The sequence below is a fragment of the Apodemus sylvaticus genome, chromosome 2, assembly GCF_947179515.1.
Source record: "Apodemus sylvaticus chromosome 2, mApoSyl1.1, whole genome shotgun sequence".
Taxonomy (NCBI): Eukaryota; Metazoa; Chordata; class Mammalia; order Rodentia; family Muridae; genus Apodemus; species Apodemus sylvaticus.
This window is the reverse complement of record NC_067473.1, coordinates 185,195,262-185,219,513: the sequence shown is the minus strand read 5'-3', so window position 1 is coordinate 185,219,513 and position 24,252 is coordinate 185,195,262. Positions and strand designations below refer to the sequence as shown.

The 24,252-nt window shown below is 48.4% G+C and overlaps 2 protein-coding genes across 6 annotated transcripts in view; one reads left to right on the top strand and one right to left on the bottom strand.

Annotated features, from left to right (window-relative positions):
- Positions 1 to 11,660, bottom strand: part of Klhl42 (kelch like family member 42) — a 22,211-nt gene extending 10,551 nt beyond the window's left edge. Inside the window, exons 1-2 of one of the 2 annotated variants that reach the window (XM_052175310.1) lie at positions 11,212 to 11,660; positions 10,427 to 10,636 (exon numbers count right to left, since the gene is read on the bottom strand). In XM_052175310.1, coding sequence (XP_052031270.1) covers positions 10,427 to 10,636; positions 11,212 to 11,564 — 563 coding nt within the window. In that variant the 5' untranslated portion in view covers positions 11,565 to 11,660. Of the gene's footprint in view, positions 1 to 10,426 lie in introns of both variants that reach the window. The other variant, XM_052175309.1, reaches the window with a different exon arrangement.
- Mansc4 (MANSC domain containing 4) lies at positions 11,434 to 24,252 on the top strand. Of its 4 annotated transcripts, none has more exons than XM_052175313.1 (4): positions 11,434 to 11,519; positions 13,714 to 14,134; positions 18,848 to 18,982; positions 22,483 to 24,252. In XM_052175313.1, exons 2-4 carry the CDS (start codon positions 13,915 to 13,917, stop codon positions 23,136 to 23,138), a joined length of 1,011 nt encoding a protein of 336 aa, XP_052031273.1. In that variant the 5' UTR covers positions 11,434 to 11,519; positions 13,714 to 13,914; the 3' UTR covers positions 23,139 to 24,252. The 4 variants fall into 4 exon arrangements, with proteins under 4 accessions (XP_052031273.1, XP_052031274.1, XP_052031271.1 ...); XM_052175314.1 differs by lacking the exon at positions 11,434 to 11,519 and adding an exon at positions 11,655 to 12,206 and having other exon boundaries at positions 13,998 to 14,134; XM_052175311.1 differs by lacking the exon at positions 11,434 to 11,519 and adding an exon at positions 11,655 to 12,267 and having other exon boundaries at positions 13,998 to 14,134.

The following is a 24,252-nucleotide window of genomic DNA, read 5'->3' as shown; positions in this document are numbered from 1 at the left end:
CAGTCAGAGCCGTTCTGCCTGGCGACTGCAGAGGTGACTTCTCAGATGTTACTCTGGGACTCTGGACTCCACACTCTGCTGGGCAGGAATGGGAATCCACAGATACGAGCAACTACAGACAGACAGCTGTTTGTGACGAGGACCAATCTGGCTTGTGCGCCTGAGGCCAGGATCAGGGTACCTGCTCTACACTGAACTCAGTTTTCCTCATCTGAAGATGTCATGCCTGGATCCAGCCAAGAGCTTGAGACCCAAATGTAAATAACATATTGCCTCTGTCTTGGGCACGTACAGAGACATCCATTCTCCTTAGAAGAGACAGTGCAGTAACTACCTAAAGAGCACATTTGTTCTGTACCGTTACATGAAGTTCTAGATGAATTAAGGAGCAGGAGGGTACTGGAGTGTCGTGCAGCCGTGACATTTTAAGTTCAGACATGGAACCAATCCCCAGCCATAGTCACGACATTCACGTCACTGTAGTCCCCATATCCGACAGAAACAACCCACAGAAGGATTTCCGGCACACAGCTTCAAAGGATTTCAGCCTATCATGGCAGAGAGTGCTTGAAGAGCAGTTCTGGGTGGCAGGGGCTGGAGGCTGTCCATTCTCCATAGTGGAGCAGAAAGCACAGAGACAGAAGGAACTAGGAAGCAGCCAGCCGTGGCCTTCAAATCCCACCCTTTGTGACTACATCACCTCTCACCAAAAGACCCATATTCTATTTTGTCTTTTTTTTTGTTGTTGTTTTGCTTTGTTTCAGAGCTAAGAATTGAACCCAGGGCCTTGCACTTGCTAGGTAAGCGCTCTACCACTGAGCTAAATCCCCAACCCCAGAGACCCATTTTCTAAATGATCCACAACCTTACTGAACGTCCTCACCAGCTGAGGAAGGGGTTCCCAAGACATTAAGACTTGTGCCAGGGAGCGGAGGTTGGGGGGTACAGAGAAAAGGCAGGGGACAGGGACAGTTCAGATCACAACCCACCAATGCCAAGAGATCACACTACACGTTCCAGGGGTGTGAAAGGAAAGAAAGAAGTGCTGGTTGGTTAAGAATACCGGCTGCTCTTGCACAGGACCCAAGTTCAGTTCCCAGCACATACAAGGCAGCTTCTGACCTCCTGTCACTCCAGCTCCAGGGAATCTGATTCCCTCAACTGGCTTCCTCTGGCACTGGCATTCCTGTGTCATACCATCACACGGATGTGCATTTAAATACCTTTCAAATAAGTCTTTAGAAGAGAAAGAGTTCAGACTCACTCCTCGGCTTTCTCCTCACAGAATGGGTAGGTCATTTTTCCTCAGGGGGGAGGCTCCGGGTACAGGCACAGATGTAAAGGAAGGCAGTTTATACACTCGGTTGCCACATATAAATGGGGATGTCTAAACTGAATTGTGTGATGTGTTGCCATCCGCTTCAGAGACTAGCCCAGTAAGAAACAGTTGTTTTGAGGGTGTCCGCACTCCTCTGCAGAGGCACAATGGGCACATTCACAACCCACCTACACAGCACAAAAACCATGTAGCCATCAGCTGGCTCAAACCCAGCTCCTCACAACCAGCAGGACACTTCAGGTCCTTATCTCTAATGCAGGGGATTCTCACCCCAGCAGCTAAACACACAAGTGAGAGATGTCCTCAGCCCAAACTTTTTTGCCTTGTGAAATGAAGGTGCCAGGCATGGCCCTGTGTCTAACTCCAACGAGGGCTGCTCCAGGAAGAATTACGTTGTAGAAAAGACAAGGGCAGAAGCAGCTAACAAAGGCAAAGTCACAGCAGAAGCTGTGGAGGTGGGCAAGGAGTCCCGGGTGCAGTGGAAGAAGACCACTAGTTAAGCATGGCTCGCTACAGGTGCCTGGGTGCCTATGAACTGTTCCATTTTGTTTTCCAAATGCGAGGGTGAACCCAGAAGTCTCCATCCAGAGCCTCAAGGCCATTAAATCCATCCAGCTGTGCAGACCGATCTCGCCCTGGTAGCAGCACCTGGGCGGTCCCCGATTCATGCTGCTTCTCTCTCCCACTTCCAACGGTCCTAACATCCAACCATGATGCCCTCTCTGCGTGTGCAGATCTGGTGAACCAGAGGAAGTAATGTTCATAAACAAACTCTAGATCTCAACCGGCTCAGGGTGGTTTCGCTTCCCACGGGTGGGTACATGGATAGTAAATTCTGTAATATCAAAACAGCATGTGTAATTCATCCTGCACACTCATCCATCTTAGGCAAACAGGTAAGAGGTCTTTTTCTGAAACTGGGGACAGGCAGCTAAGTAAACAATTCCACCCTTCCAAGTCCAGTAAGCACAAGCTCGCTTCAAGAGAAACGTTTATTAATGCTGGGTTTGCTTGCAGATGGGCTAGCCACCCGAAAACAAACTGATTGCTAAATTTAGAGGCACATCACTGAGGGCTCCAACTCTAGGCTTGTACAGAGAAATCTAAACTCCACGGCTGAACAGCTGGGTGACTGAGGCTCAGTATATCTGTGCCTCAGTCTCCCCAACTCTCAAATAGAGTGGAGTACACAGTCTGCCCTAGGGGGAGAAAGAGACTTGGCATTGTTTCTAAGATTTTTATTTCTTTAACTATGTGCATATAGGGTGTGTTCAGATGCATGGAGATGTCCACAGTGACTGTGAACCACTCTGAGTGAATGCTAGAAACTGACTCAGGGCCTCTGGGACAGCAGGACCTGTCCCTTACCACTGAACCATCTCTCCAGTCCCTCTTTGCTTTTAAACTTTATTACATTTATTTATTGCGTGTCTCTCTCTGTGCTCTCTGTGCATGTCTGTGCACCAGCATGCATGTGGGTGTGTACATGCTACACTGTACAGACAAAAGTCAGAGGACACGGCTGCCCTTCAGCCACCTGAGTCCCAGGGGTGAACTCAGCTTGTCAGGCCTAGCAGCAGTCCCAAAGCCCTCTCTCCAGCCCTGAGCCCCACTTTCTTAGCTCCAGGGGAACTGGCTTCTCACCATGGCACAAATGGCCTCCAGAACTCTTCAGTTTGTACTCTACAAATCCCTGAGAGCTCACTTCCGATTTATTAAAGCAGTTCCCGCTCTTCAGCTCAGGGGCATCGAGTGTGCATCTGAGGCGTCAATTACTTTTCTTCCTTCATATTGACCCCTGACACACTGTGTTCAGGAAGAAAGGTAACTGTAACACCAAAGAAGCTTTGTAGCTGTATATGATTCACTCTCAGTAAGTAAAAAGCAAGAGACTTGAGTTAGGTGTGGCTGCAGTTTAACTTCCATTTATTTCCCTTGGGAAGAAAGGCAAAGCCTGACTGACGACTACAGAACCTGGGCCCAGCCTGAGGGGGGGGGGGCCTTCACCCCCAACCCCCCCACCTCAACCCCTCCCCCACCCCCCCATCAGGCATCAATTCTCAAAGCGGAGGCAGGGGGTGATGGGAGGGCGGAGAGAGGAGGATCTTGGAGTTCAGAGAGGCCAGGCCGAGCTGTACAGAAGCCTCTGACTCAAACACACACTTAAAACTAAGTGATCTGTCGCTGGGCAATGGTGGCACACGCCTTTGATTCCAGCATTTGGGAGGCAGAGGCAGCCAGATCTTTGTGAGTTTGAGACCAGCCTTACAGAATGAGTTACAGGACAGTCAGAGCTACACAGAGAAACCCTGTCTCAAAAATCAAAACCTAGCCAGACAGTGGTAGCACATGCCTTTAATCCCAGCACTTGGGAGGCAGAGGCAGGCGGATTTCTGAGTTCAAGGCCAGCCTGGTCTACAGAGTGAGTTATAGGACTGCCAGGGCCACACAGAGAAACCCTGTCTCGGAAAAATAAAACAAACAAACAAAAAATCAAAAACTAAATCATGTGACCTTTCCAAACACCTGTCCACAGACTAACAGCTATACAAACCACAGTGAGAAGGGTGACACCAGAGCTGAGATTGGCCCTTTGTGTAAAAAAAAAAAAAAAGAACTAAACTCACTGGGGAAATGGGGTCAGTAATGAGACCAACCTCACAGAGATGCTGGAAAGTAGTAACAAAGTAACCACAACACCTGACCCAGAAACAGAGTTCCAGAAACAAAATCGCAACAGTGGCTTGCTACAGACAATTCTGTTACTGTGAAACACGAAGCTCCCCCCCAGGCCTATCCAGTCCTTCTGTCCTTCCTACTCCTTCCTCGACTGTAGTGACCTCTGCTGGGGATCAGGACGGAGATGAGAGAAATTGGAAAATAGAAACACTCACTGTGGCTCCTACAACCACCTGTGGGAAAGTCAGAAAGCAAAAATCAAAAGCAATTTCAACCAGTGGTCAAAATCCGACTGTGGAGGTTAAAAGAGAATTGTCTGTAGCAAGCCACTGTTCATTTCTGTTTCTGGAACTCTGTTTCTGGGTCAGGTGTTGTGGTTACTTTGTCACTACTCTCCAGCATCTCTGTGAGGGTGGTCTCATTACTGACCCCTTTCCCAGTGAGTTTAGTTCCCCTGTTGCCTAGCTGGGTGGGCTCCGCAGCCAAGGGTAAAGCTCTCAAAGAGTTCCCAATTGAGGGTCCTTTGCCAGCAGACACTGTCCGTGAGGCCTCTCTGGCCCTGCTGCATTCACACACAAACAGCACCCACCTGACTTCACCTTCAGAGCAGAAGCTCTGGACCGAGGAAGACCCTAGAGACAATCTTAGAAATTTAAAAATAAATTTACAAAGGATGCCTGCAGTCAGTGGCCAGTTCCTGCAAGCCATCCCTAATTAAGGTGGGGAGGGAAGGGAATTTTGTGGTCATACAAGCTTTCACATGTCAAGAGTCAAATCTGTGTTCAGACAATGAATTGTGTTGTACACCTGAAAAAGCACCTCAAAAAAAAAATTGCTGGTACTTGAACAGATTTTTCTTTTCTAAAATTATACTTATTGATGTTTGTGAACATATACACAGGCCACAGCACACATGAAAGGTCAAAGGACAACTTGCAGGAATCGGTTCTCTCCTTCTACCCTGTGGGCCCTAGGACTTAAATTCAATTCATCATGCTGGGCAGCAAGTGCCTGTAACCGACTAAGATCCATCTTACCAACCTATATGGTCATTTTCAAGCCTATAACTTTATACTATACCTTGAAAAGAAATTTCAAAGATTTACATCTAAACATAAAAAGGCAGAATTGTGAGACAGGTGAATGTGTCCACATCATCATCTGAGGGAGACTTCCACACACTACAGGATATAAGAGCAAATCCAGCTGGAAAGATAAACCTGTCTCTTACAGGAAGCCACTCAGACCCAAAGCCTAGGACTTGGGGCTTGCACAGCCAGTACTATGTTCTGTTTGCTCTGCCAGGTTTCTATTGTTGGCGATTTGCTTCTTTTCAAGCCAGAATAAATTGCCAACATTTAAAAACTGGGATATCTCATGTCCAGCCACTCCAACTCCTCACTTCCACTAAAGCATAACCAGTGTGATCCAGGGAGAGGCATCCCAGGCTGTCATACTACACCAGGTCCCCACAACTCTTACCCACACTCTACACACTGACATTACCTGCCCTGATGTCACTGTGGCCATTCTTAGACTCACTCCAGTTTTGAGCCACACTTAAAATAAATAAATAAATAAAAAGCATGGGAAAACCCCATCCAATATTGTATTAACCACCAGCGACTCACATATCCAGCCATATAAAACTGCCAATATGAATTGGAAAATGATAAGCAGGGGCTAGAAATGTGACTCAGCAATTAAGAGCAATCCCGGCTGCGGCAGACTATCTGGGTTTGATTCCTGCCACCCAGATCATGGCGCACAACCATCTGTAACTGCAGTTCCAAAGGATCTGGTGCCCTCCTCTGGGACCTGTGGGTACTGCACACAGGGTGCACATATATGCAGGCAAAATGTGTACAATAAAAATAAATAAACCTTTTTTTTTTTTAAAAAAGAAAGATAAGCCAATAGTCAGGGAGTGGGACACACCTTTAATCCAGCACTTGGGAGGCAGAAGCAGACAGACTTCTGAGTTCAAGGCCAGCCTGATCTACAGAGTTCCAGGACAGTTAGGGCTATACAGAAAAACCCTGTCTCAAAGATCATTTGTTTACAGAAATGCAGTCAATAAGCATCTGCAAATTATGTTCTGCCGAGAGGATGCCACACTGAAGAATGGCCCACTGCGTAGGGTGAGGAGGGCATCTCATCTTGATGGGAGAGGGGACTGGCAAAATCCAATACTACTCATGAGAAAATTACAAGTCTTTCATGGGCAACTGGGCAGCAGTCAAAATATAAAATGTGCATATACCTTGTCTTGCCCCTAGATTTTAACCTGGAACCAGCTCACATGTGCCAAAGACAGACATCACATAGACCAGGATGTCCAATACAGCACTGTTTATAGGAACAAATGCATACCACCAAACACAGCCTGGAATGCTACATAAACAAGAACAAGACAGAAGTAGCTAGCTCACGCCTTTAATCCCATCACTTGGAAAAAGCAGGAGGACTTGCCTAGAGTCCAAAGGGCTTTATAGTTGAGGCTAAAGACTGAGACCCTTTCTCCAAACAACAACCCAATGTGCTGGTGTATGTCTCCAATAGAGCACTGATGAGTTAGAGGCAGGAGGATAAGAAATGGAAGGTCATACTCAGAGGTATAGAAAGTTCAAGGCCAGCCTGGAATATATGAGACCCTGCCTCAAAAACATTAGTAAAATAATTTATTAGTTTAAAATAAAATTTAATAAATAAAATAAAATCATTATTACAGAATTACATCAATATACATCTGTGAATACAAAATATTCATGAGACCCCATCTCAAAATTAATAAAATAATTTATTAGTTTAAAATAAAATGTATTATTATAAAATAAAATAAAAAATATATCAATATACATCTATGAATACAAAAAATTCATATACAGTAACCATTAATTAGAAGAAACATTAAGTACCGTAATCTAGAGTAAAAGTATATGTATATATACCCCAGTCCCTGGAAAAAATACACACACAGCCTTCCACTGAGGATGGCTGGCCATGCCTCTATTTCTATAAGCATCTGTGCATTTATAATAGCTAACTATGACATGCATGTATAGAGACACATGGCTTGGTCCTCTGCATTGATCACATATAGATTTAGGAGGGCTGAGTCACGAGGGCCCTGACCTCATCAGCACACTAGCCCATGGGTGGAATCAAGTGACATCGTGTGGGGACAGTTGGTGGGGTCTCCTTAGAGGAATCAGGTCCCTGGGTCGGGGTGGGGGTGAGGAATATTCTTCTCTGCCATGAGTTGAGCACTCTGCTCCACTACATATTCTCAGCCATCATTCTTGGCCCCCCAAAATATCCCCTTCCCCGATGCCTGTTTTTTCTACTGTCTTGGCCTGTCATGAAGTAATTCAGGGCCATGTGGTTACGGTTAACACTGTCAGTGTGACAGGATCTAGAGCTACAGAGACAAGCTCTGGTCAGCCCACGAGGAATGTTCTAGATCAGATAAAGAAGGGAAGACCTTCCCTAAAAGTGGGCCGTGTGCTCCACGATCTGGGATCCAGGCTGCATGCAAAGGAGAAAACTAGCCAAGCAATGCCATCCATGCTTCCTGCACCTGACTGCCACCCCAGGCTCTGGCCACCCCAGGCTCTGGCCACCCCGGGCTCTGGCCACCCCAGGCTCTCACCTACGCAGGCTCTCTCCAGCCTGCCTTCTCCACCCTCTCTTCCTGAAGCTGCTTCAGGTGCACAGTGTAATTAAGGCAGACACACTCACTTTACAGTATCTACATCAGACAAATGAGGCAGGAGCTAGAAAACAACTTGACCATGTTTAAAGCGCACAGAAAGAACATTCTGAGGAAGACAGGCCAACGACATGCAGCTAAAAAGAGAGACCAGTGAGAGGTCAGGGCCGTGGAGCTGAGGACAGACAACATGCCAAGTCCATATGGACAGAGCTGCAGACACACAGGGAAGATGTAAGACAGAACCTGGAACCTCCCATCTCCTCTTGGAACATCACCTTTGTTGAAGCAATTAAGGCTCTTAAAAATTATTTAAAAACAACACTTTTGATACTAAAACAATAACTTTATTATTTTGTTTCTGTTTGTTTTCAGAAAAGGTCTGTAGCTCAGGCTAGATTCCAGGCGGATTGCTACTGCACCATCTCAGTGATGGGAGTATCATATTGCAGGAGACTGCGTAGAAACAAGCCTGCCCCTGTTAACGCCTCTGGAAGGGAGAGAGCAATATGTTCATCTCTGCTTCTCACACTACAGCTTGCCAGGAGTTTTAGGATTTATTTGTGTGTTTATTTGTGTGCCTGTGTGCCTGTGTGTGTGCACATTCATGTGGAAGCCTGTAAAGGCCGTAAGAGGGGGGTCAGATATGGATGCTGCGCGCTGAACACCAGTCTTATGCAAGAGCAGCAAATGCTCTTAACCTCTGCGCCATCAGAACAAGGTCTGCTTCTGCAAATAATCTCTGACCTAAAGGTCCCTATGTCCTGTAACGGACCTGAAAGAGACCACGGTGGGCCTTGGATGGCATCAGGTAGCCTGGTAAAGAGCCTATCCTCAGTTGGCTGGCAGTGGCACACAACTTTAATCCTAGCACTCAGGAAGTAGAGGCAGAACAATCTCTTGAGTTCAAGGCCAGCCTGGTCTACAGAGGGAGAGTCAAGAAAGTCAGGACCACACAGAGAAACTATGCCTCAAAAAGAGAAAAGGGAGAAGAAAGAAAAGAAAGAAAGAAAGAAAGAAAGAAAGAAAGAAAGAAAGAAAGAAAGAAAGAAAGAAAGAAAGAAAGAAAGAAAGAAAGAAAGAAAGAAAGAAAGAAAGAGAGGGTGGGAGAGGGAGAGGGAAGGAAGGAAGGAAGGAAGGAAGGAAGGAAGGAAGGAAGGAAGGAAGGAAGGAAGGAAGGAAGGGAGGGAGGGAGGGAGGGAGGGAAGAAGAGTGCCTGTCCTGTCCTTGCCTACTCTTCTTCCTACTGGCACTTCTTTTCTACTGGACACTGGCATTGAATCTGAGGTCGCATAATTGCTAGGCTAGCACTCCCCCACTGAGACACCTTTCCCCTACTCCTTCTGGGTTTGCTACATTATCCAGGCTGACCTGGAATTCACTCTGAAGCCCAGGAAGAATTTTAACCTGGGATCCACCTGCTTCAGCCTTCCAAGCAGCTGGGGCAACAGGCCCTCTCCAGAAGCCCTGACTTGTCCCCCAGGCCACTCCAGCCTGTGGCCTTTACTCCCTCCTCCCTCTGTCTTCATTCCCCAACTCTTCCTTTATTTGTGTGTCTATAATGCTTGCATTCTCTCCACCTGACTCTTTTCCTTACTTTGAAGCATGGGAAAGATGGGTGACGTGGAAAGGAACGCATCTTCAAGCCCTAAGAGGGAGAAATTGAACAGTACACGTTGGATATTGTCATTCCTTCAACCATTGACATAGTAGATGCCTTATATTTGAAATTATAAGTAACAGATTATTTATTGTAGAAAGCCAATGCCATACTATACACCTTTAATTCCAGCACTCTGAAGGCTGGAAGGCATAAAGGATAGCAGACCTGCAAGACCAGGAATTCAAGACCAGCCTGAGGAACATACCAAGATAAAGGAAAACAATCTGACATAGGCAGAAGGGTGTGTGTGTGTGTGTGTGTGTATTTATACACTATATATATATGTATGTGCGTATATATATATATATATATATATATATATACACTATATGCTGATGTATATATGTATAGGTGTATATTTATATGTATATGTAGTATTTATATGTACATGCTAATGCTACAGCCACAAAGGACTCAGGCATCCAGACTGGGGTGTCTGAGGCATCCCAGACAGACAACAGACTCCGAGAGACAAGGACACACTCATTCTGTAGCTGACTGCTCCAGGCTCAAGTTTTGGGTCAAAGATGATTGCTGTCTTAGGGGAAAATAAGAAACAAAAGTGAGGATGAAAAGGTAAGAGAAGAGAATCCTCTTTTGCGGATCCTTATATTATCCTAGGGAGAGTGGATGCACTCTCTCTTACCCAAGTGAGAAGGATCCAAAGTCACTGTCAGCAACAACAAAAATTCCCGAAGCTAGAGTTACCAGTTACTGCTAGTGTCTACGTAGTTCGGGTCAGACAAGGAAGAAAAGAAAAGGAAAAACAAATTATCTTTCCCAATAGCCTTCTCTGCAAGTAGGTCTGAGGCAGAGAAACCTTTATTACCTGGGGCCTGCACCTGAAAGAAGGCCACTAGGCTAGCTGACACAGGACTTGTCTTCTTCCTGGCAAGCCCTGGGCTCTCTGGGAACTCTGCCAGAGGCGACAGGCCAGCAGCGCTAAGCAAGAAGATGCCATGCCTCTGGCCAGCAAACACCACCGGGGCAATGAATGAAGGGCGCAGACTCCCCCCATCCCCCTTGCACTTACCTCTTCTGGTTCATGGAGGCTACCTGCAGCCACTCGTTGGTGGTGGGATTGTAGGAGTGTGCAGCAGAGATCTCCTGGCTGGTGATCCTGTAACCACCCACGATGAAGAGGTAGTTGTCCAAGATGGCTGAGCCATAGCCCCTGACGTTCACCAGGTCGGGGGGCAGGTTGTTAGCCAGGGGGAACCAGCGCTCCGTGGTCTCCTCATACCTAAGCATGGACGGGGGTTCCCCCTGATATGGGTGCGGGGCCAGGGGTCCCCCGAGGAAGTCCCCCAGGGCCACCAGGACAGGGGTCCCGCGCATGCGGGCCTCCCTCAGCCTCTGCTTCAAGCTAGAGTCCCCGGGGGCCTGCGGCGGCGACAACAGTAGCGGGAATTGCGGCTGACACAACACCTGGTGGAAGCGCAGCACCATGAAGCGCAGGCAGGCGTCCTGCAGGTCGGGCAGCCCGTACACCTGCGCCAGGCGGTAAAGCTCCAGGCAGTTGCCCAGACGCACATGCGACAGCAGCAAGCGCAGTAGCGCCGTGACCTGCAGAAAGGACGCGGCCTCCACCATCTCGGACAGCACACTAGCCTCGGCCAGCTCGTCCTCGCTCAGGCCCCAGCCCTCGCGCGCGCCGCCCGCGTTGATGAAGTCCAGCACCAGCCGCAGGCCCGGAGCGCTCAGGCCGCGCAGCTGCTGCACCTCCGGGCCCACCTCGGGCCGCACGGCCTCGCGCATGCCGGAGCGGTAGAGCGCACGGAAGTAGTCGCTCTGTTCGATCAGCTTGCTCTTGCTCACCGGGTAGCAGCGGTCTTCCAGGCGGATCTGCACCATCTCCTCGGCCGACATGGTTGGGCCGCTGCGCCCGCTGCCCGGCCGCTCAGGCTCCTCCCCCGGGCGCTCGGCCTCCGCTGTGCCGGGCCTGCGCTCGCGCTTCCTTCCTTCCGCCTCCGCGGGCCGCGGGCTCTGCCTTGCCGGTGTGGTGCGTCACACACCCTCCGAGTAAACGGCCCCTCTGAGTCTTTAATCCCTGTGTCTGTGTGGGTTCGTCCAAGTGAATGCAGGAGCCAAGAAGCCAAAGGTGGCAGATCGCCCTGCAGCCCGAGGTAAGGGCGGTTGTGAGCTGCCCTACGAGGAAACCGAGCTCCCATCCTCCACAGCAGCAGTGTGCACTCCTAACCACTGTGCATTCCTCCAGCACGGTATTGTTAGGAAACAAACAAATGCGTCGGTTCTCGGTGCTCTTCCCTGCGCACAAGTCACTGTACGAGATCTTCTGGTGTTTCCCGCAGTCCCAGTCTCTGTGAGTTTTCCTGGGCCAGTCAGTACTGCGAGGTTTTGGATCCACAGGTTGGATCAAGTGTGCACTAACGGATTACAGGGGCTAAGGACTTTATTAGACTAGTTATTAACTTCGTGGGCAAGACCAACAGGACTCTAAGGAGAGTTCAGACCTCAGTACTAGACACAGCAGAGTCTCCCTGCTCAGCAAAAGGCAGGTGGATGGAGAGGACACAGATATGTTCATCAGGACTGTCTGCTCTGGGTAGCAATTGCCCACTCTCATCCCCACCTACCCCACCACCATCTCATCTTAGCCATTAGGAAAGCACATTTCTCCCGTGTTCCCTGGAGGGACGCTTGGTTGAAAGGCTGGGTCCCAAAGGCTGTAGTGGAAAGAGTGTCTGCTGGCATGATTCCCTGGCTTGCATTCCCCAACATTACTGTATCTGTATGCTGCTTCACAGAGAGGGGAGCTGTTGGCCCTTCTATTCTGCAGAATACACGCAAGGGTAAGGAGCTACGAAGTACAGAAAACATTCTAGCAGGATCGGGCCTTCCTACAGGAAAGAGGTACAACACACGGACCTGGGACTTACTATATTTTGTTACTTTCTTGGATACTCTGAGAAACTTGGGACACTATGCTGTGACTGACAGGCCTGAAATCATTCCTGGCAGGCTTCTGTTCCCCATCTGTCACTCTCAGTGTTTGGGATATGAGGAGAGTTTCAGGTGAGGGGCCAAGGGTTTTAGTAGACTCTACAGCAAGGCAGCGTGCCACAGCTACCATTAGACGTTAGGCTGGGGGCTTCTGCCAGGGCTGACTTCAAAGAGGCTGGACCCGGATCTGTCTGTGTCTCCATCAGCAACAAGGCAGGATTCAGTGAGTCACCAGAAGAACAGGCTCTTAGTCTCTGGCTCTTTAGAATCTTTACCAATGGAAGCTTTTGTTTCCAGACCGTAGATACGCCTTCAGCTGGTATTCTCTTGCCTTTGAAAACAAACCAGAAAGCCAACCTTTGAGAATGATTCTCATTAGAGAGGCAATTCAACCCTGGTCATATTACCAAAGTGAGGTCAGCTGGACTGGAATCTGAAGTGTTACCTGACAATACTTTCTCAGCTCAGTGGTGGAACGTTGTTTAGCCAGCACACAAAAGGTCCCGGGTCTCTACAACAAAACCAAAACCAAAAAGGATTCTATTAGAAATAACTAACAGATGGTGGTGGCCACCTACACCTTTAGTCACAACATCCAGGAGGCAGAGGCAGGCCGACCTGAGTTCCAGGCCAGCCTGGGCAACACCGAGAAAAGGGGAGGGGGATAAGAGGGAGAGGAGAGGGGGAGAGACAGAGAGAGAGACAGAGACAGAGACAGAGAGAGAGAATATAAATAAGGGGAGGTCCAGCTGTCCAGCGGGTGACGTGGCTGGGCAGGTCGAAGTGCTTGCTGAGGACTTCCGATGCTCTGAGTTTGAACCTCGGAACCATGTGGTAGCCGGAGAACCAACTCTGGCAAGTTGTCTCTACCCACTCCGTGGGCACCACGATGTGAGATATACGCATGCGCGTGACGTTCAGTGCGCTGAATTGGGGTCAGCGGGTTGAATCCTTAGTTTCTTTTAGGCTTATAAGAAAACTACTAGCCCTTAGAAGTAACCAGAATACGTATAGAATACGTTTGCATTTATCACAAAATTAAATATTTTAAATGTAGTTCTTTTTCTATTTTTTCTTTTCAATTTTTTTTTTAAATAATAATAAGTCAAACAAGTACACGAACTGGTTTTCTCTGGAGCCAGAACAACAAAAGTTTGGGGGAAAATGCAGTCGTCGCCAGCTCTTAAGCCTATAGTGAACACCTCACAAAACAATGTGTTGTTTCTGAAAACAAAGCTTCCCTTAATCTGATGTCTGGAGACTAGGTAATTGTTTTCTCTGCAGGACTAGGAGGTAAGGTTTCTCCTGGCCTTTATGCCTGCCTAGGAAAAGGTGTCTGTGACTCTTCACTCCTAGAGAAAGAAGAAAAGCTGAGGGGAGCATCCCTGTCTTCAAGAGAGGAAGGGTCAGAACACTAAGACTTGCTAGACGGGGTTCAGAGACAAGGCAGCCAGGGCCAGCGCTCACCCCAGGCCCGATACGCCTCTGCAGAAGGGCGCCCCTCGCAGCCCTAGCAGCCCATGATCAGCTCCAGCGGCCCCCCTTCAGCACCCAGAGATGCGGGCGGCGGGGCTGCTGCTGCTGCTGCTAGGGCTAGCTTGCACCGTTCACGGGCTCTGCTCGCCCACTGTGTTCTACAGAGATTGCTGGATCCGCCGCTTCCCGGGACTGCTCTTGGACCTGGAGGAGTCTCAGAGGCTCGGAGCCCAGTTCCTCAAGTACTACTCCGAGAACACCGGACAGAAATGCGGCCGCAGCTGCTGCCTCCGAAAGGATGGTGAGCACAGGGCTGGCAGAGCCCACTTGGGTAGTGTCACAGCGCGAGGCCAAGGCTGGGGGGTGGAACCAGGGAGGACCCCAAAACCAGAGCGTGAGGCCCTGAGAGGACGCCAGGACCAGAGCACGAGGCCCAGGTAGAGGGGACGAGCAGAAGGACCCAGGGAGGGCAGCATCAGAGCAGGGGGTTTCCATGCTGCTGTAGAACCCACGGTATCCTGCTTTCTTTGACAAAATGCTGAATGGACATATTTCTTTCAGGGTTAACTAACTTGATTTTTTTATAATACAAATTTCCAATTAACAGGGTGCTGTGGTCCATGAATGTAATCCCAACATTTAGAAACTGGAAGGGGTGGGGGGCGCAGATCAAGAGTTCAAGGCAAGCCTCAGCTACATTGTAAGTTGAGACCAGCCTGGGCCGAGACTATGTCTCAAAAACAAAACAACAAACACAAACAACCAGGATTTACAGTAACTTTTGGACTGTCATTATTTACTCTTGTTTCTCAGTTCTTATAAGATGTTTTCTGTTAAGTCTGAGAGTCTCAGTGTTTTGACCACATCCAACCCCGCTCTGCCCTCTAACCTCTAACCTCTAACCCTTCTAGATCCCTTACCACCACTTGCTTTATACTCTCCTTTTAAAAAATAAGCCACGAGTCCAGTTTGTTTTGCCCAGATTCTCCTGGGCAGGCATGACCAAGGACTACTCCCCTAAGGGGGAGAAAAAAAAGAAGAAAGAAAAACAAACAAACAAACAAACAAACAAACAGACAAACAAACCCTGACTCCCCCTCCCATGGAGCCATCCCTGGTCAGCTCCTCAGGAGTAAGGGCTCACCATCCCCTTCTAACTCCTGCTGGAAAGCTGACCGACTTGACCCTGCATTGGCCTTGTGTAGCTGTGAGGCGCCTCTGTTTGTCTGAGATGTACTTACTTACCCCGGGCCCAGTTTGACCTCATTTTTCAGTGGAGGTTGGCCTTGAATTCTGATCCTCCAACCCAGAATGCCAAGTGCTGGGATCTTAGGCAAGCCCCACCACATTTAATAACTTCTTCCTAAAGTAACTTTTGGTGGTTTCAGTGTTGTGCCCATTTTATAAAATGTGTCCAGCAGTTTATAAAGCATGGGGCTCACTGAACAGGAAGTTAGAGTGTGGATACGCTATCTTCGAGTTTCCCTACGAAAGGGATTTGGGTGTGAACACCTTCAAGGTCAAAATTGTCTAAAGATTTTTTCAATTCTGTTTGTTTGTTTTGAGACAGGGTTTCTCTGTATAGCCCTAGCTGTCCTGGAACTCACGCTGTAGACCAGATGGCCTCAAACTCAGAAATCCACCTGCCTCTGCCTCCCAAGTGCTGGGATTAAAGGCGTGTGCCACCACTGTCCAGCTGACTTTTTCAATTCTTTAAAAGCTATGTAGATAGACACAAGAGCACCTCAGTGTATGTTAAAGCCACCCCCACAGGGTCCTCGCTGTCTTTTAACCACTATTTGATACTGATTATTCATTAAAGACATTGCTTACCCAATTGCTATGCAAGTTTCTGAATAAAAGTTAGATCCTATAGGAGAGCAGCCAGATTTTCAGGGATCATGGTTTGAGAGACTTGTCACCAAGCCATGACCTTCAAAGCTAATGAGGCACAAAGAACAATTGGTTTGATAAAGAAAAATCTTTTCTGGTCTTGGGCTGGGGTTTTGGTTAAGTTTGTAGGGCGCCGCCTGGCATAAACCCAAAGTAGTGGCCCACATCAGGAATCTCAACACTTAGGGGTAAAAGCAGGGAAATCACAAGTTCAAGGTTGTTCTCAGCTAGGTAATGAGTTTGAGATCCATGCGATCTTGCTGAAATGAAAACAAAACAGAGCTGGGGAGATGACTTAGTGGCTATAGTGCTTGCCAAACAAGTGTAAGGTCCCAAGTTTCAATCCCCAGATCCCACTTAAAGCTGGGCATGGGAATATGAGCATCTATAATCCCCAGCCGCCCTAAAGAGAGATGGATGGCACAGACAAGGGAATCCTGGGTAGCTCACAGGCCAGCCAACCTAAGGTATACAGCGGCAGCCAAAAAGCAAAGAGACCATGCCTCAGACAAGGCGAAAGAGGACTGACACCCAAGGCTGACCTCTGACACATACATCACACTCACATACATATCACACACCAACATTAAATAGAAAAACAGTCCAGGGCAGTCAGTCATCCAGGGCACTCCGCCAGCCCAGAGCCTCTGCAGCCAGGAAGGAAGGACAAGGAAGGAGGGCCCAGACTTGTCTGCACGGAGCTGGAACGTAGAAACACACACATGAAACATAAGGTCGGCTTCCTTCCTTCCTTCCTCCTTCCTTCCTTCCTTCCTTCCTTCCTTCCTTCCTTCCTTCCCTCCCTCCCTCCCTCTTACCCTCTCCCTTTCTTGAAAAATCTTGATCCTCTGGAGAGCTGAGATTATTGGTAGGCATCACATTCCTAGCTCCACAGAAAACATGCCCAAAGGCTAGAGAGATTGCTTAGTGGTTAAGAGCTCCTGTTACTTTTGCAGAGGATCTGGGTTCATACTGAGTGGCTCACACCTTCTGTAACTCTAGCTCCAGGGATCCGATGCCTCTGTTCTCCACGGGATGCACTGATGCCACATTTCTCCCCTTTCATAGATACACAAATACACATAATTAATAATCAAAATAAATATTTCATAAAAAGAATTATTCCAGTAAATAGCAGTCTCTATAAGCAAGGTGTGGTGGCTGACGCCTGTAATCCCAGAATTTGGGAGGCTGAGGCAGGGGTGTTGCCATGAATTTGTGGTCATTCTGGGATGCATAATAAGTCTGAGTTCAAGGCCAGCTTAGGCTATACAGTGAGCTCTAATACTGTTCTCTATCACAGCAGTGACTTCCTTATCACAAATCTAAATATTATATAACGTTTTCAGTTTCTAGAACCATCCTCAGGGGTTTTGCAACCCAACGTATTAGTAATAACTTTTGTCTTATTATTGCTGTTGTGAAACAAAAATTAAGAAATGCCACAGAAATCCTAGAGCATCCTGGACATAAGACTAGAGCTGTGGATTTCCATGGCTAACCCTCCTGAGGGACAGAGCGGGGTTCCACAGCGCAGTGGCCCTTCTGACCGCCATGACCCCCCCACCACCATAGCACAGTGCCTTCCCTGACCCCACAGCACAGTGCCCTTCCTGAGCACCCACCATCACAGCACCCTCCCTAACCTCCACGCACCTCACCCCAACCCTGGCATGCTTCAGGGGGAACTGTGTCTCTGTAATCCTGTTTTATTAAGAGTGTGACACCTCTGAGCCAGCGGACATATCACATGGTCCTGGCTGTTCTGCAGTAGGAATGAACTCTCACTGCATGTGCACATTAGGACGGATGCACGAGGTTTTGCACCCAGTAACTCTGGTTCTGGGTTTCCAGAGATAACCAGTATGTTTTGAGCAGCAGATCTAGAAAAGAGAAGCCAGCGTGAATATGTGGTAAGCAGATATGCCCTGCCCACTGAGGCTAGCATCCTCGTGTATTTAAGAGACGCTGCTTAGGCTTCTCCTAGGAAAACAATTGTACCCGGATCCACACCCTTGGGTGTCATGTGATCTTCTGGCTGTCACCATGCTGTCTGTCTCTTGTCTGTGGTTGGAGCGGCTTTCTTTTCATGTCCCCCTTCTTCCATTAGTGACACCAGGACCTTAGCACTCAGAGATCAAGTGTACTAAGACATAAGAAGGTACTTCCCAGAGCTTTGTGTAGACAACTGATGTTTTTCATGCACAAAACTTACTAAGACTGAAAAATTATTCTATGGGATCTGATGGTGTGTGCCTTTAATCCTAGCAGGCAGAGTCAAGCAGACCTCTGAGTTCAAAGCCAGCCTGGTCTACACTGAGACCCTGTCTCTAAATATACAATCAGTCCATCAATCTAAAGCTGGTTATGGTGGCTCACACTTACAGTCCCAGCACTCAGACAGGAGGATAGCTTCAAGGTCCTGAGCCCAGACTGGTTTATATAACAAGTTCCAGGTCAGTTAGAGCTATTTAGGGAGCCCTCTGTTTCAAAAAGAATGAAAATCAAACAGATATTCTAGGTATCCTCTGTGGAAAGGAATATATTAGAGTATTTAGAATAATATTTTCTTTCAAGTAGGTGCATTGTATAGTTTTAATAGTTTATAATGTTCTGAAAAATATCTAACCACAACGCAAGATTCATTCAGTGTTTCAGAAAGAAATAGAAGTTACTCAGATCTCATCTGACTGGTAGCAAAGCCAGGTTTGGTGGTAATGTCCCACCATTAGGAGGCTGGGCAGGACTATTACAAGTTTAAGGCCCACCTGGGCACTTGTGCTCGCTCTCGCTCTCTCTCTCTCTCTCTCTCTCTCTCTCTCTCTCTCTTTCACATACACACACACACACACACAAATACACAACTTTCTCTCTCTTTCTCTCCCTCACACATACACACACAAATACACAACACTCTCTCTCTCTCTCTCTCACACACACACACACACACACACACACACAAATACACAACTTTCTCTCTTTCTCTCCCCCCCCACACACAAATACACAACTAACTCTCTCTCTCTCTCTCTCTCTCTCACACACACACACACACACACACACTCACAAATACACAACTGATGGAAGCCAGGACCCTAAGCTGATTCCCTTGGCCTTTCAGTTTCCTGTAATGTGGCTGTCTTCTTCCACGATCCTATCCACGACAATGTCAACTGCCTCCACGTACACTGCCCAACCCTGGAGAGCTGCATCCTGGAGCCCGGGACCAGCGCCATACTGTATAACATAACCGCAGGTAAAGACTCCATCTAACAAGGCTTTGAAAAGCAAATGATACTTCTCTAGAAGGGCTTGCAGCTTCAAACACTGGCTGGAACACCCAGGCTTAAGTCTCCAGACTGTTGATTTCCAGAAACCTCTGTCTGGAGATGGTTTGGCCATCAGGACCTTGCTTGGCGCATTCGCCAGCGTTCATTCCAGACTATGCACAACTGAACAAGAGTGTAAGCTCTGTGATTGGACTATATTGAGAACTCAGCAAAAGCTGAAGTAGGCCTTTTTACTACGGTGGCTGGGAATGTCACTCAGAAGCAGAGAGAGTGCTCATGAGCCTCCTGTGGTCTATGGGCACTGCAAGAGGGTCAAGCAGGATTGGGAGTAAGGGACAAGGAAGTTTCCAGATAGACATCAGCATCTTGCAGGTCTCTAGATGGTCAATGCACTGAGACAGACTGTCTCAGGAGATGGATGGCTCCGAGGAATGACACCCCAGGCTGTCCTCTCATCTACTTGTGTTACTGTACACATCAGTGTGTTTGCACACATGTACACACTCAAAGAGACACACACAGTCACATACATGTACACACACATGATCACATGATACTACCTCAGCACAAAGCCCATAAGAGGAGGAAACAGCAGAAAGTGAGAAACCAGACAGAGGCAGGCAGGGAGCCCCGAGCCACCATCCAGACAGTGGGAAAACTGACCTGGGCACATGAATGGGGACATTAGGAATCACAGTGGAACTACGGCTCCAAGAGGGCAGAGTGGCATCCTCAGGTTGGCATTTTCAGAAACAGAGGGAGCAGGGCATGGTAGCACACCTGTGGCCTAGCACTCTGGCTACAGACCAAGACAGGGGCATCACTAATTCAAGGTAAGCCTGTGCTACATAGCGAGGCCCTGCTCAACAGTAACAAAAACAGATAAGGAATGAGCAAAAGCATAGAAAACCCTGTAATTAGAAGGATAGACATAATTGCATTAGTCTAGGTGGGTTAATATTCAGAATACAGGAGAGACATCTGGTCAGGAGAGCATTGGAACAGACAAGGTAATGGTGGTTGTCATGAAGGAATCCGCTGCTGAACTTTAAAAAGATTCATTAGGAGTCTCTGGAACTGGGGGGTCAGTCCCAGGGATCTGCACTGAGTCCCATCTCCATCCCTTAGTAACCTTTTAAAGGAAGGAAATGAAGGAAGAGTCAACCCCTGCTTCTCATAGCCCAGAATAGGGGGTGGGGGCGGGAGGAGGCAACAGGCCAAGGGTAGCCTTTGGACACTGTACTGGCTAGTTTTGTGTGTCAACTTGACACAAGCTGGAGTTATCACAGAGAAAGGAGCTTCAGTTGGGGAAGTGCCTCCATGAGATCCAGCTGTGGGGCATTTTCTCAATTAGTGATCAAGTGGTGAGGGCCCCTTGTGGGTGGTTCCACCTTTGAGCTGGTGCCCTTGGGTTCTATAAGAGAGCAGGCTGAGCAAGCCAGGGGAAGCAAGCCAGTAAGAAACATCCCTCCATGGCCTCTGCATCAGCTCCTGCTTCCTGACCTGCTTGAGTTCCAGTCCTGACTTCCTTTAGTGATGAACTGCAACGTGGAAGTGTAAGCTGAATAAACCCTTTCCTCCCCAGCTTGCTCCTTGGTCGTGATGTGTGTGCAGGAATGCAGCGTGTGAACACAGCTCTTGAATGATAAGTCCCCCCCCCCAAACACACAGGCTTGGGTATTTGGCAGCTTAATCCCCAATTGGTGGTGCTCTGTGGGGAAGCTTACAAAGTAACAGCCTTGCTAGAGGAAGCCTATCACTGGGAGCAGGGGTCGAGATTTTATACCCTTGCCTTACTCCCAATAAGCTTCCTTCTTGTATCCGAAGATGTGAGCTGTTTCCTGCTCTGACCACCATGCCAGCCTTGACACACTCTTACTTCCAGAACCATAAGACAAAATAAACTCCTTCTGTAAGTCGCTTTGGCCATGGTGTTTTATCACAGCAACCAACGGGAAGGTAACTAAAGGGTGTGAGCATGTGTCACACACTTATGACTCCCAGCTCACAACCCATCACAAAGGGAAGTCAGGGCAGGGACTTGAGGCAGGAGCAGGTGGCTTGTTCCAGGCTTGAGCTCAGCTAGCTTTTCATACAACTCGAGGCCAAAGTGTGGTACTCCCTCCTACATCAACCATCAATCAAGCAGTGCACCACAGACAGCCCACATGCTAACACGGTGGAGGTTAAGTCCTCAGTGGAGGGTCCCTCTTCCCCGCTGTCTCTAGTTTATGCCAAATTGACATCAGAAACTAGAACAGATGGACAGATGGACAGATATCCGGGACAAAAAGCCAAGGCTAAAGAAGAGGCAGGCAGTCGGAGACTGTTGGAGAGACTCGAGAGAAGGTCCCACAGTACTGAGGATGCAGCACATGTGACCAGGAAGGCAGCAGTCAGAAGCTTAAGCTTGCAAAATGAGGAATGAAGCATTGTCACAGAGGTCAAAGTGGAGAAGGGAAGGGGCACAGGTGGACAGCACTCCTGGTGGGGAGCACTGGGAACACAGGAAGACAATACTCCTGGTGAGGAACACTGGAACACAGGTGGACAGTACTCCTGGTGGGGAGCACTGAGGGACACAGGTGGACAGCACTCCTGGTGGGGAGCACTGGGAACACAGGAAGACAATACTCCTGGTGAGGAACACTGGAACACAGGTGGACAGTACTCCTGGTGGGGAGCACTGAGGGACACAGGTGGACAGCACTCCTGGTGGGGAGCAGTGAGGACACAGGAAGACAGCACTCCTGATGGGGAGCACTGGGGGTGACACAGGCAGACAGCACTCCTGGTGAGGAGCACTGAGGACACAGAAAGACAGCACTCTTGGTGGGGAGCACTAAGGACACAGGCAGACAGCATTCCTGGTGGGGAGCACTGAGGACACAGGAAGACAGCAATCTTGGTGCAGAGCACTGAAAACACAGGAAAACAGCACTCCTGGTGAGGAGCACTGGGGGACACAGGAGGACGGCACTCCTGGTGGGGAGCACTAGGAAGCTATGTAGCCTTTAACCGTACGTGGAGAGAAGACAAAGCAAAAACAGGGAGGGTGTGGTGGCTGCTGGTTTTGTTCCCAATTTCAAAGGGTCCTTTTCCGTGGCTGTTTTACCAGCTTATTAAGTTGTGTGTGGTATTCCCCATGGCTGTTGGCAGCATGCGAACTCTGGCACAAAGCTTTCTTTATACACAAAGGCTTCTTCTCTGTACAGCCATATTTGTCCACAGCAGAGTGTCATTGGGATGCTGGGATAAACACACACTCAGCCTGCTCTGAACCTCAGGAGTCTGTGCAGCTGGAACTGGAATCTGGTTCAGCTCAGACTCCAGAGACAAACCCCACAGCTTCCAGGCTGTGCCTAAGGCCGTCACAAAGAAACTAAATGTAACATATTGCATACATTTGTGAAATTCTCAAATAAACTGTTACTTTTAAAAATAAAAGATCTCAATTGTCTTTCAGGCACAGACCCAGACTTGCTGGTTTTTGAGCATTCATCTCCCACCTATCCGAACACCCGCTCCTCATCTGAATGGTGGGATAGACTGCGGGTTCTAAAAGCTGTGAATGTAGGTAATGAAGGAGCATACCCAGATGTGGTGAACCACACGGTGCCACCCACCGAGGCCGCCGCGGCAACCACACATCAGGATCTGGGTGCAAGCACAAGTATCAGTTATTCCAGGAAGTCAACCACGGATGTGGGGATAAGGTTCACTTCTGCGAATGTGTCCATGGCTACCAGGGTCAACACGGTGTCACCAGGCACAGACTTCACCAGCAGTCCAGACAACAAGACTATTTCTCCTTTCTTTGGACCCACAGACACAAGAGTTTCCCAGGTGCCCAGCCATTCCCGACTCAACAGTAGCAAACCTGCAATGAACAAGACGAAGGGGTCCCACAGCAGGAACCGCACATCTGAGAACAAAGAGGCACGGGATGGAGCACCAGCGTCTGCAGGGGCCTGGCTGGCTTGTGTGACCCTGGGTGCTGCCATTGTCAGCCTCTGCTGCCGTGTGGTCATCGGGGCGTCCAGATGCTGTGGGAAGCAGCAGGGCTGGTCTCAAGGGTCAGGATCTGGGTGCAAACGTGACACACTGAAGGGAAGCTCCTAAAGGCTGGAGTTCCTAAGGCTTTCTGTGAGAAAGAGCATTTTATAAAGGAAATAATAAAAAAAAAAAAGATATTCTAGGATACCAATATCTACCCAAAGGCTTGGTAGAATTGTCTACTTTCCTGATGGTTTCCGTTTCCTGAATTGAGAGGAGGGGATCCTGAGTTAGAAGTGATAGCACCTTTGATCCCAGCACTCTGAAGGAGGCAGGAGGATCGGAAGTTCAAGGTCAGTCTCAGTTACAGAGTGAGTTCCAGGCCAGCCCCAGCTACATGGGACCCTGTCCAAAAGAAAAGGGATGGACGAGGAGGAGGGGAAGAGACAGGGCTTACAGGGGCCTGGTTCAAAAGCCCTGTAACTGCTCAGTAATTGCTCTTTGGGGATGACTGGTTAGAGGTCTAGGCAAACGAGCAAGGCCAGGACTTCCTGTGTTCATGTCCCCTCCACTGATGCTTCAATCCCTGGAACCCACGGGGTGAAAGGAGAGCAGGGTCCTGAAGTCGTCCTCTGACTTCTAAGAGTACTGTAGTGTATGCATGTGCGCGTGCGTGCACACACACACACACACACACACACACACACACACATACATATAATAAATATCTACCATACAACTAAAAAATAAACTTCTTAAAAAAATAAAGTTAAAGGAAAAAAATGACTAAAAGAACAGTTTCCTCAGACATTAAAACAAAACAAACTGCCCAGTGGCTTAAAAGACGCTTCTCCTTCCCAGTATTGACACTGGGTGAAAAGTAGCAATTTCTTTTAATATAAAAAAGGTAGGGCCAGAGAGATGGCGCAGTGTGTAAAAGGGCTTGCCTGACCGCAGGCTTCTCAGCTCCTGGGACTTACAGTACAAGAACAGACTCCCAAAAAGCTGTTGCTTCCACCCAGATACCAAGAAGCTCCCACACATACAAACATGCATGAGCATACATGCACACATGCGCGCACACACACACACACATTCACATATGTACCCTAACACCCATGTACATATGTAGACTTAGTAACACAGATTCACATATGCAGGCACACACACACATACACAAGGAAGAAAATGTTTTATCAGTGGCATATCAAATGAAATAAAAATCCGATTAAAAATGTAA

Coding starts and splice junctions, on each gene's coding strand:
- Mansc4 (XM_052175311.1), top strand. CDS start 12,107: ATGATTCCCTGGCTTGCATTCCCCAACATTACTGTATCTGTATGCTGC. Junction 12,268..13,997: donor GGCCTTCCTACAGGAAAGAG/GTACAACACACG, acceptor TGTGTTCTACAG/AGATTGCTGGATCCGCCGCT. Junction 14,135..18,847: donor CTGCTGCCTCCGAAAGGATG/GTGAGCACAGGG, acceptor TTGGCCTTTCAG/TTTCCTGTAATGTGGCTGTC.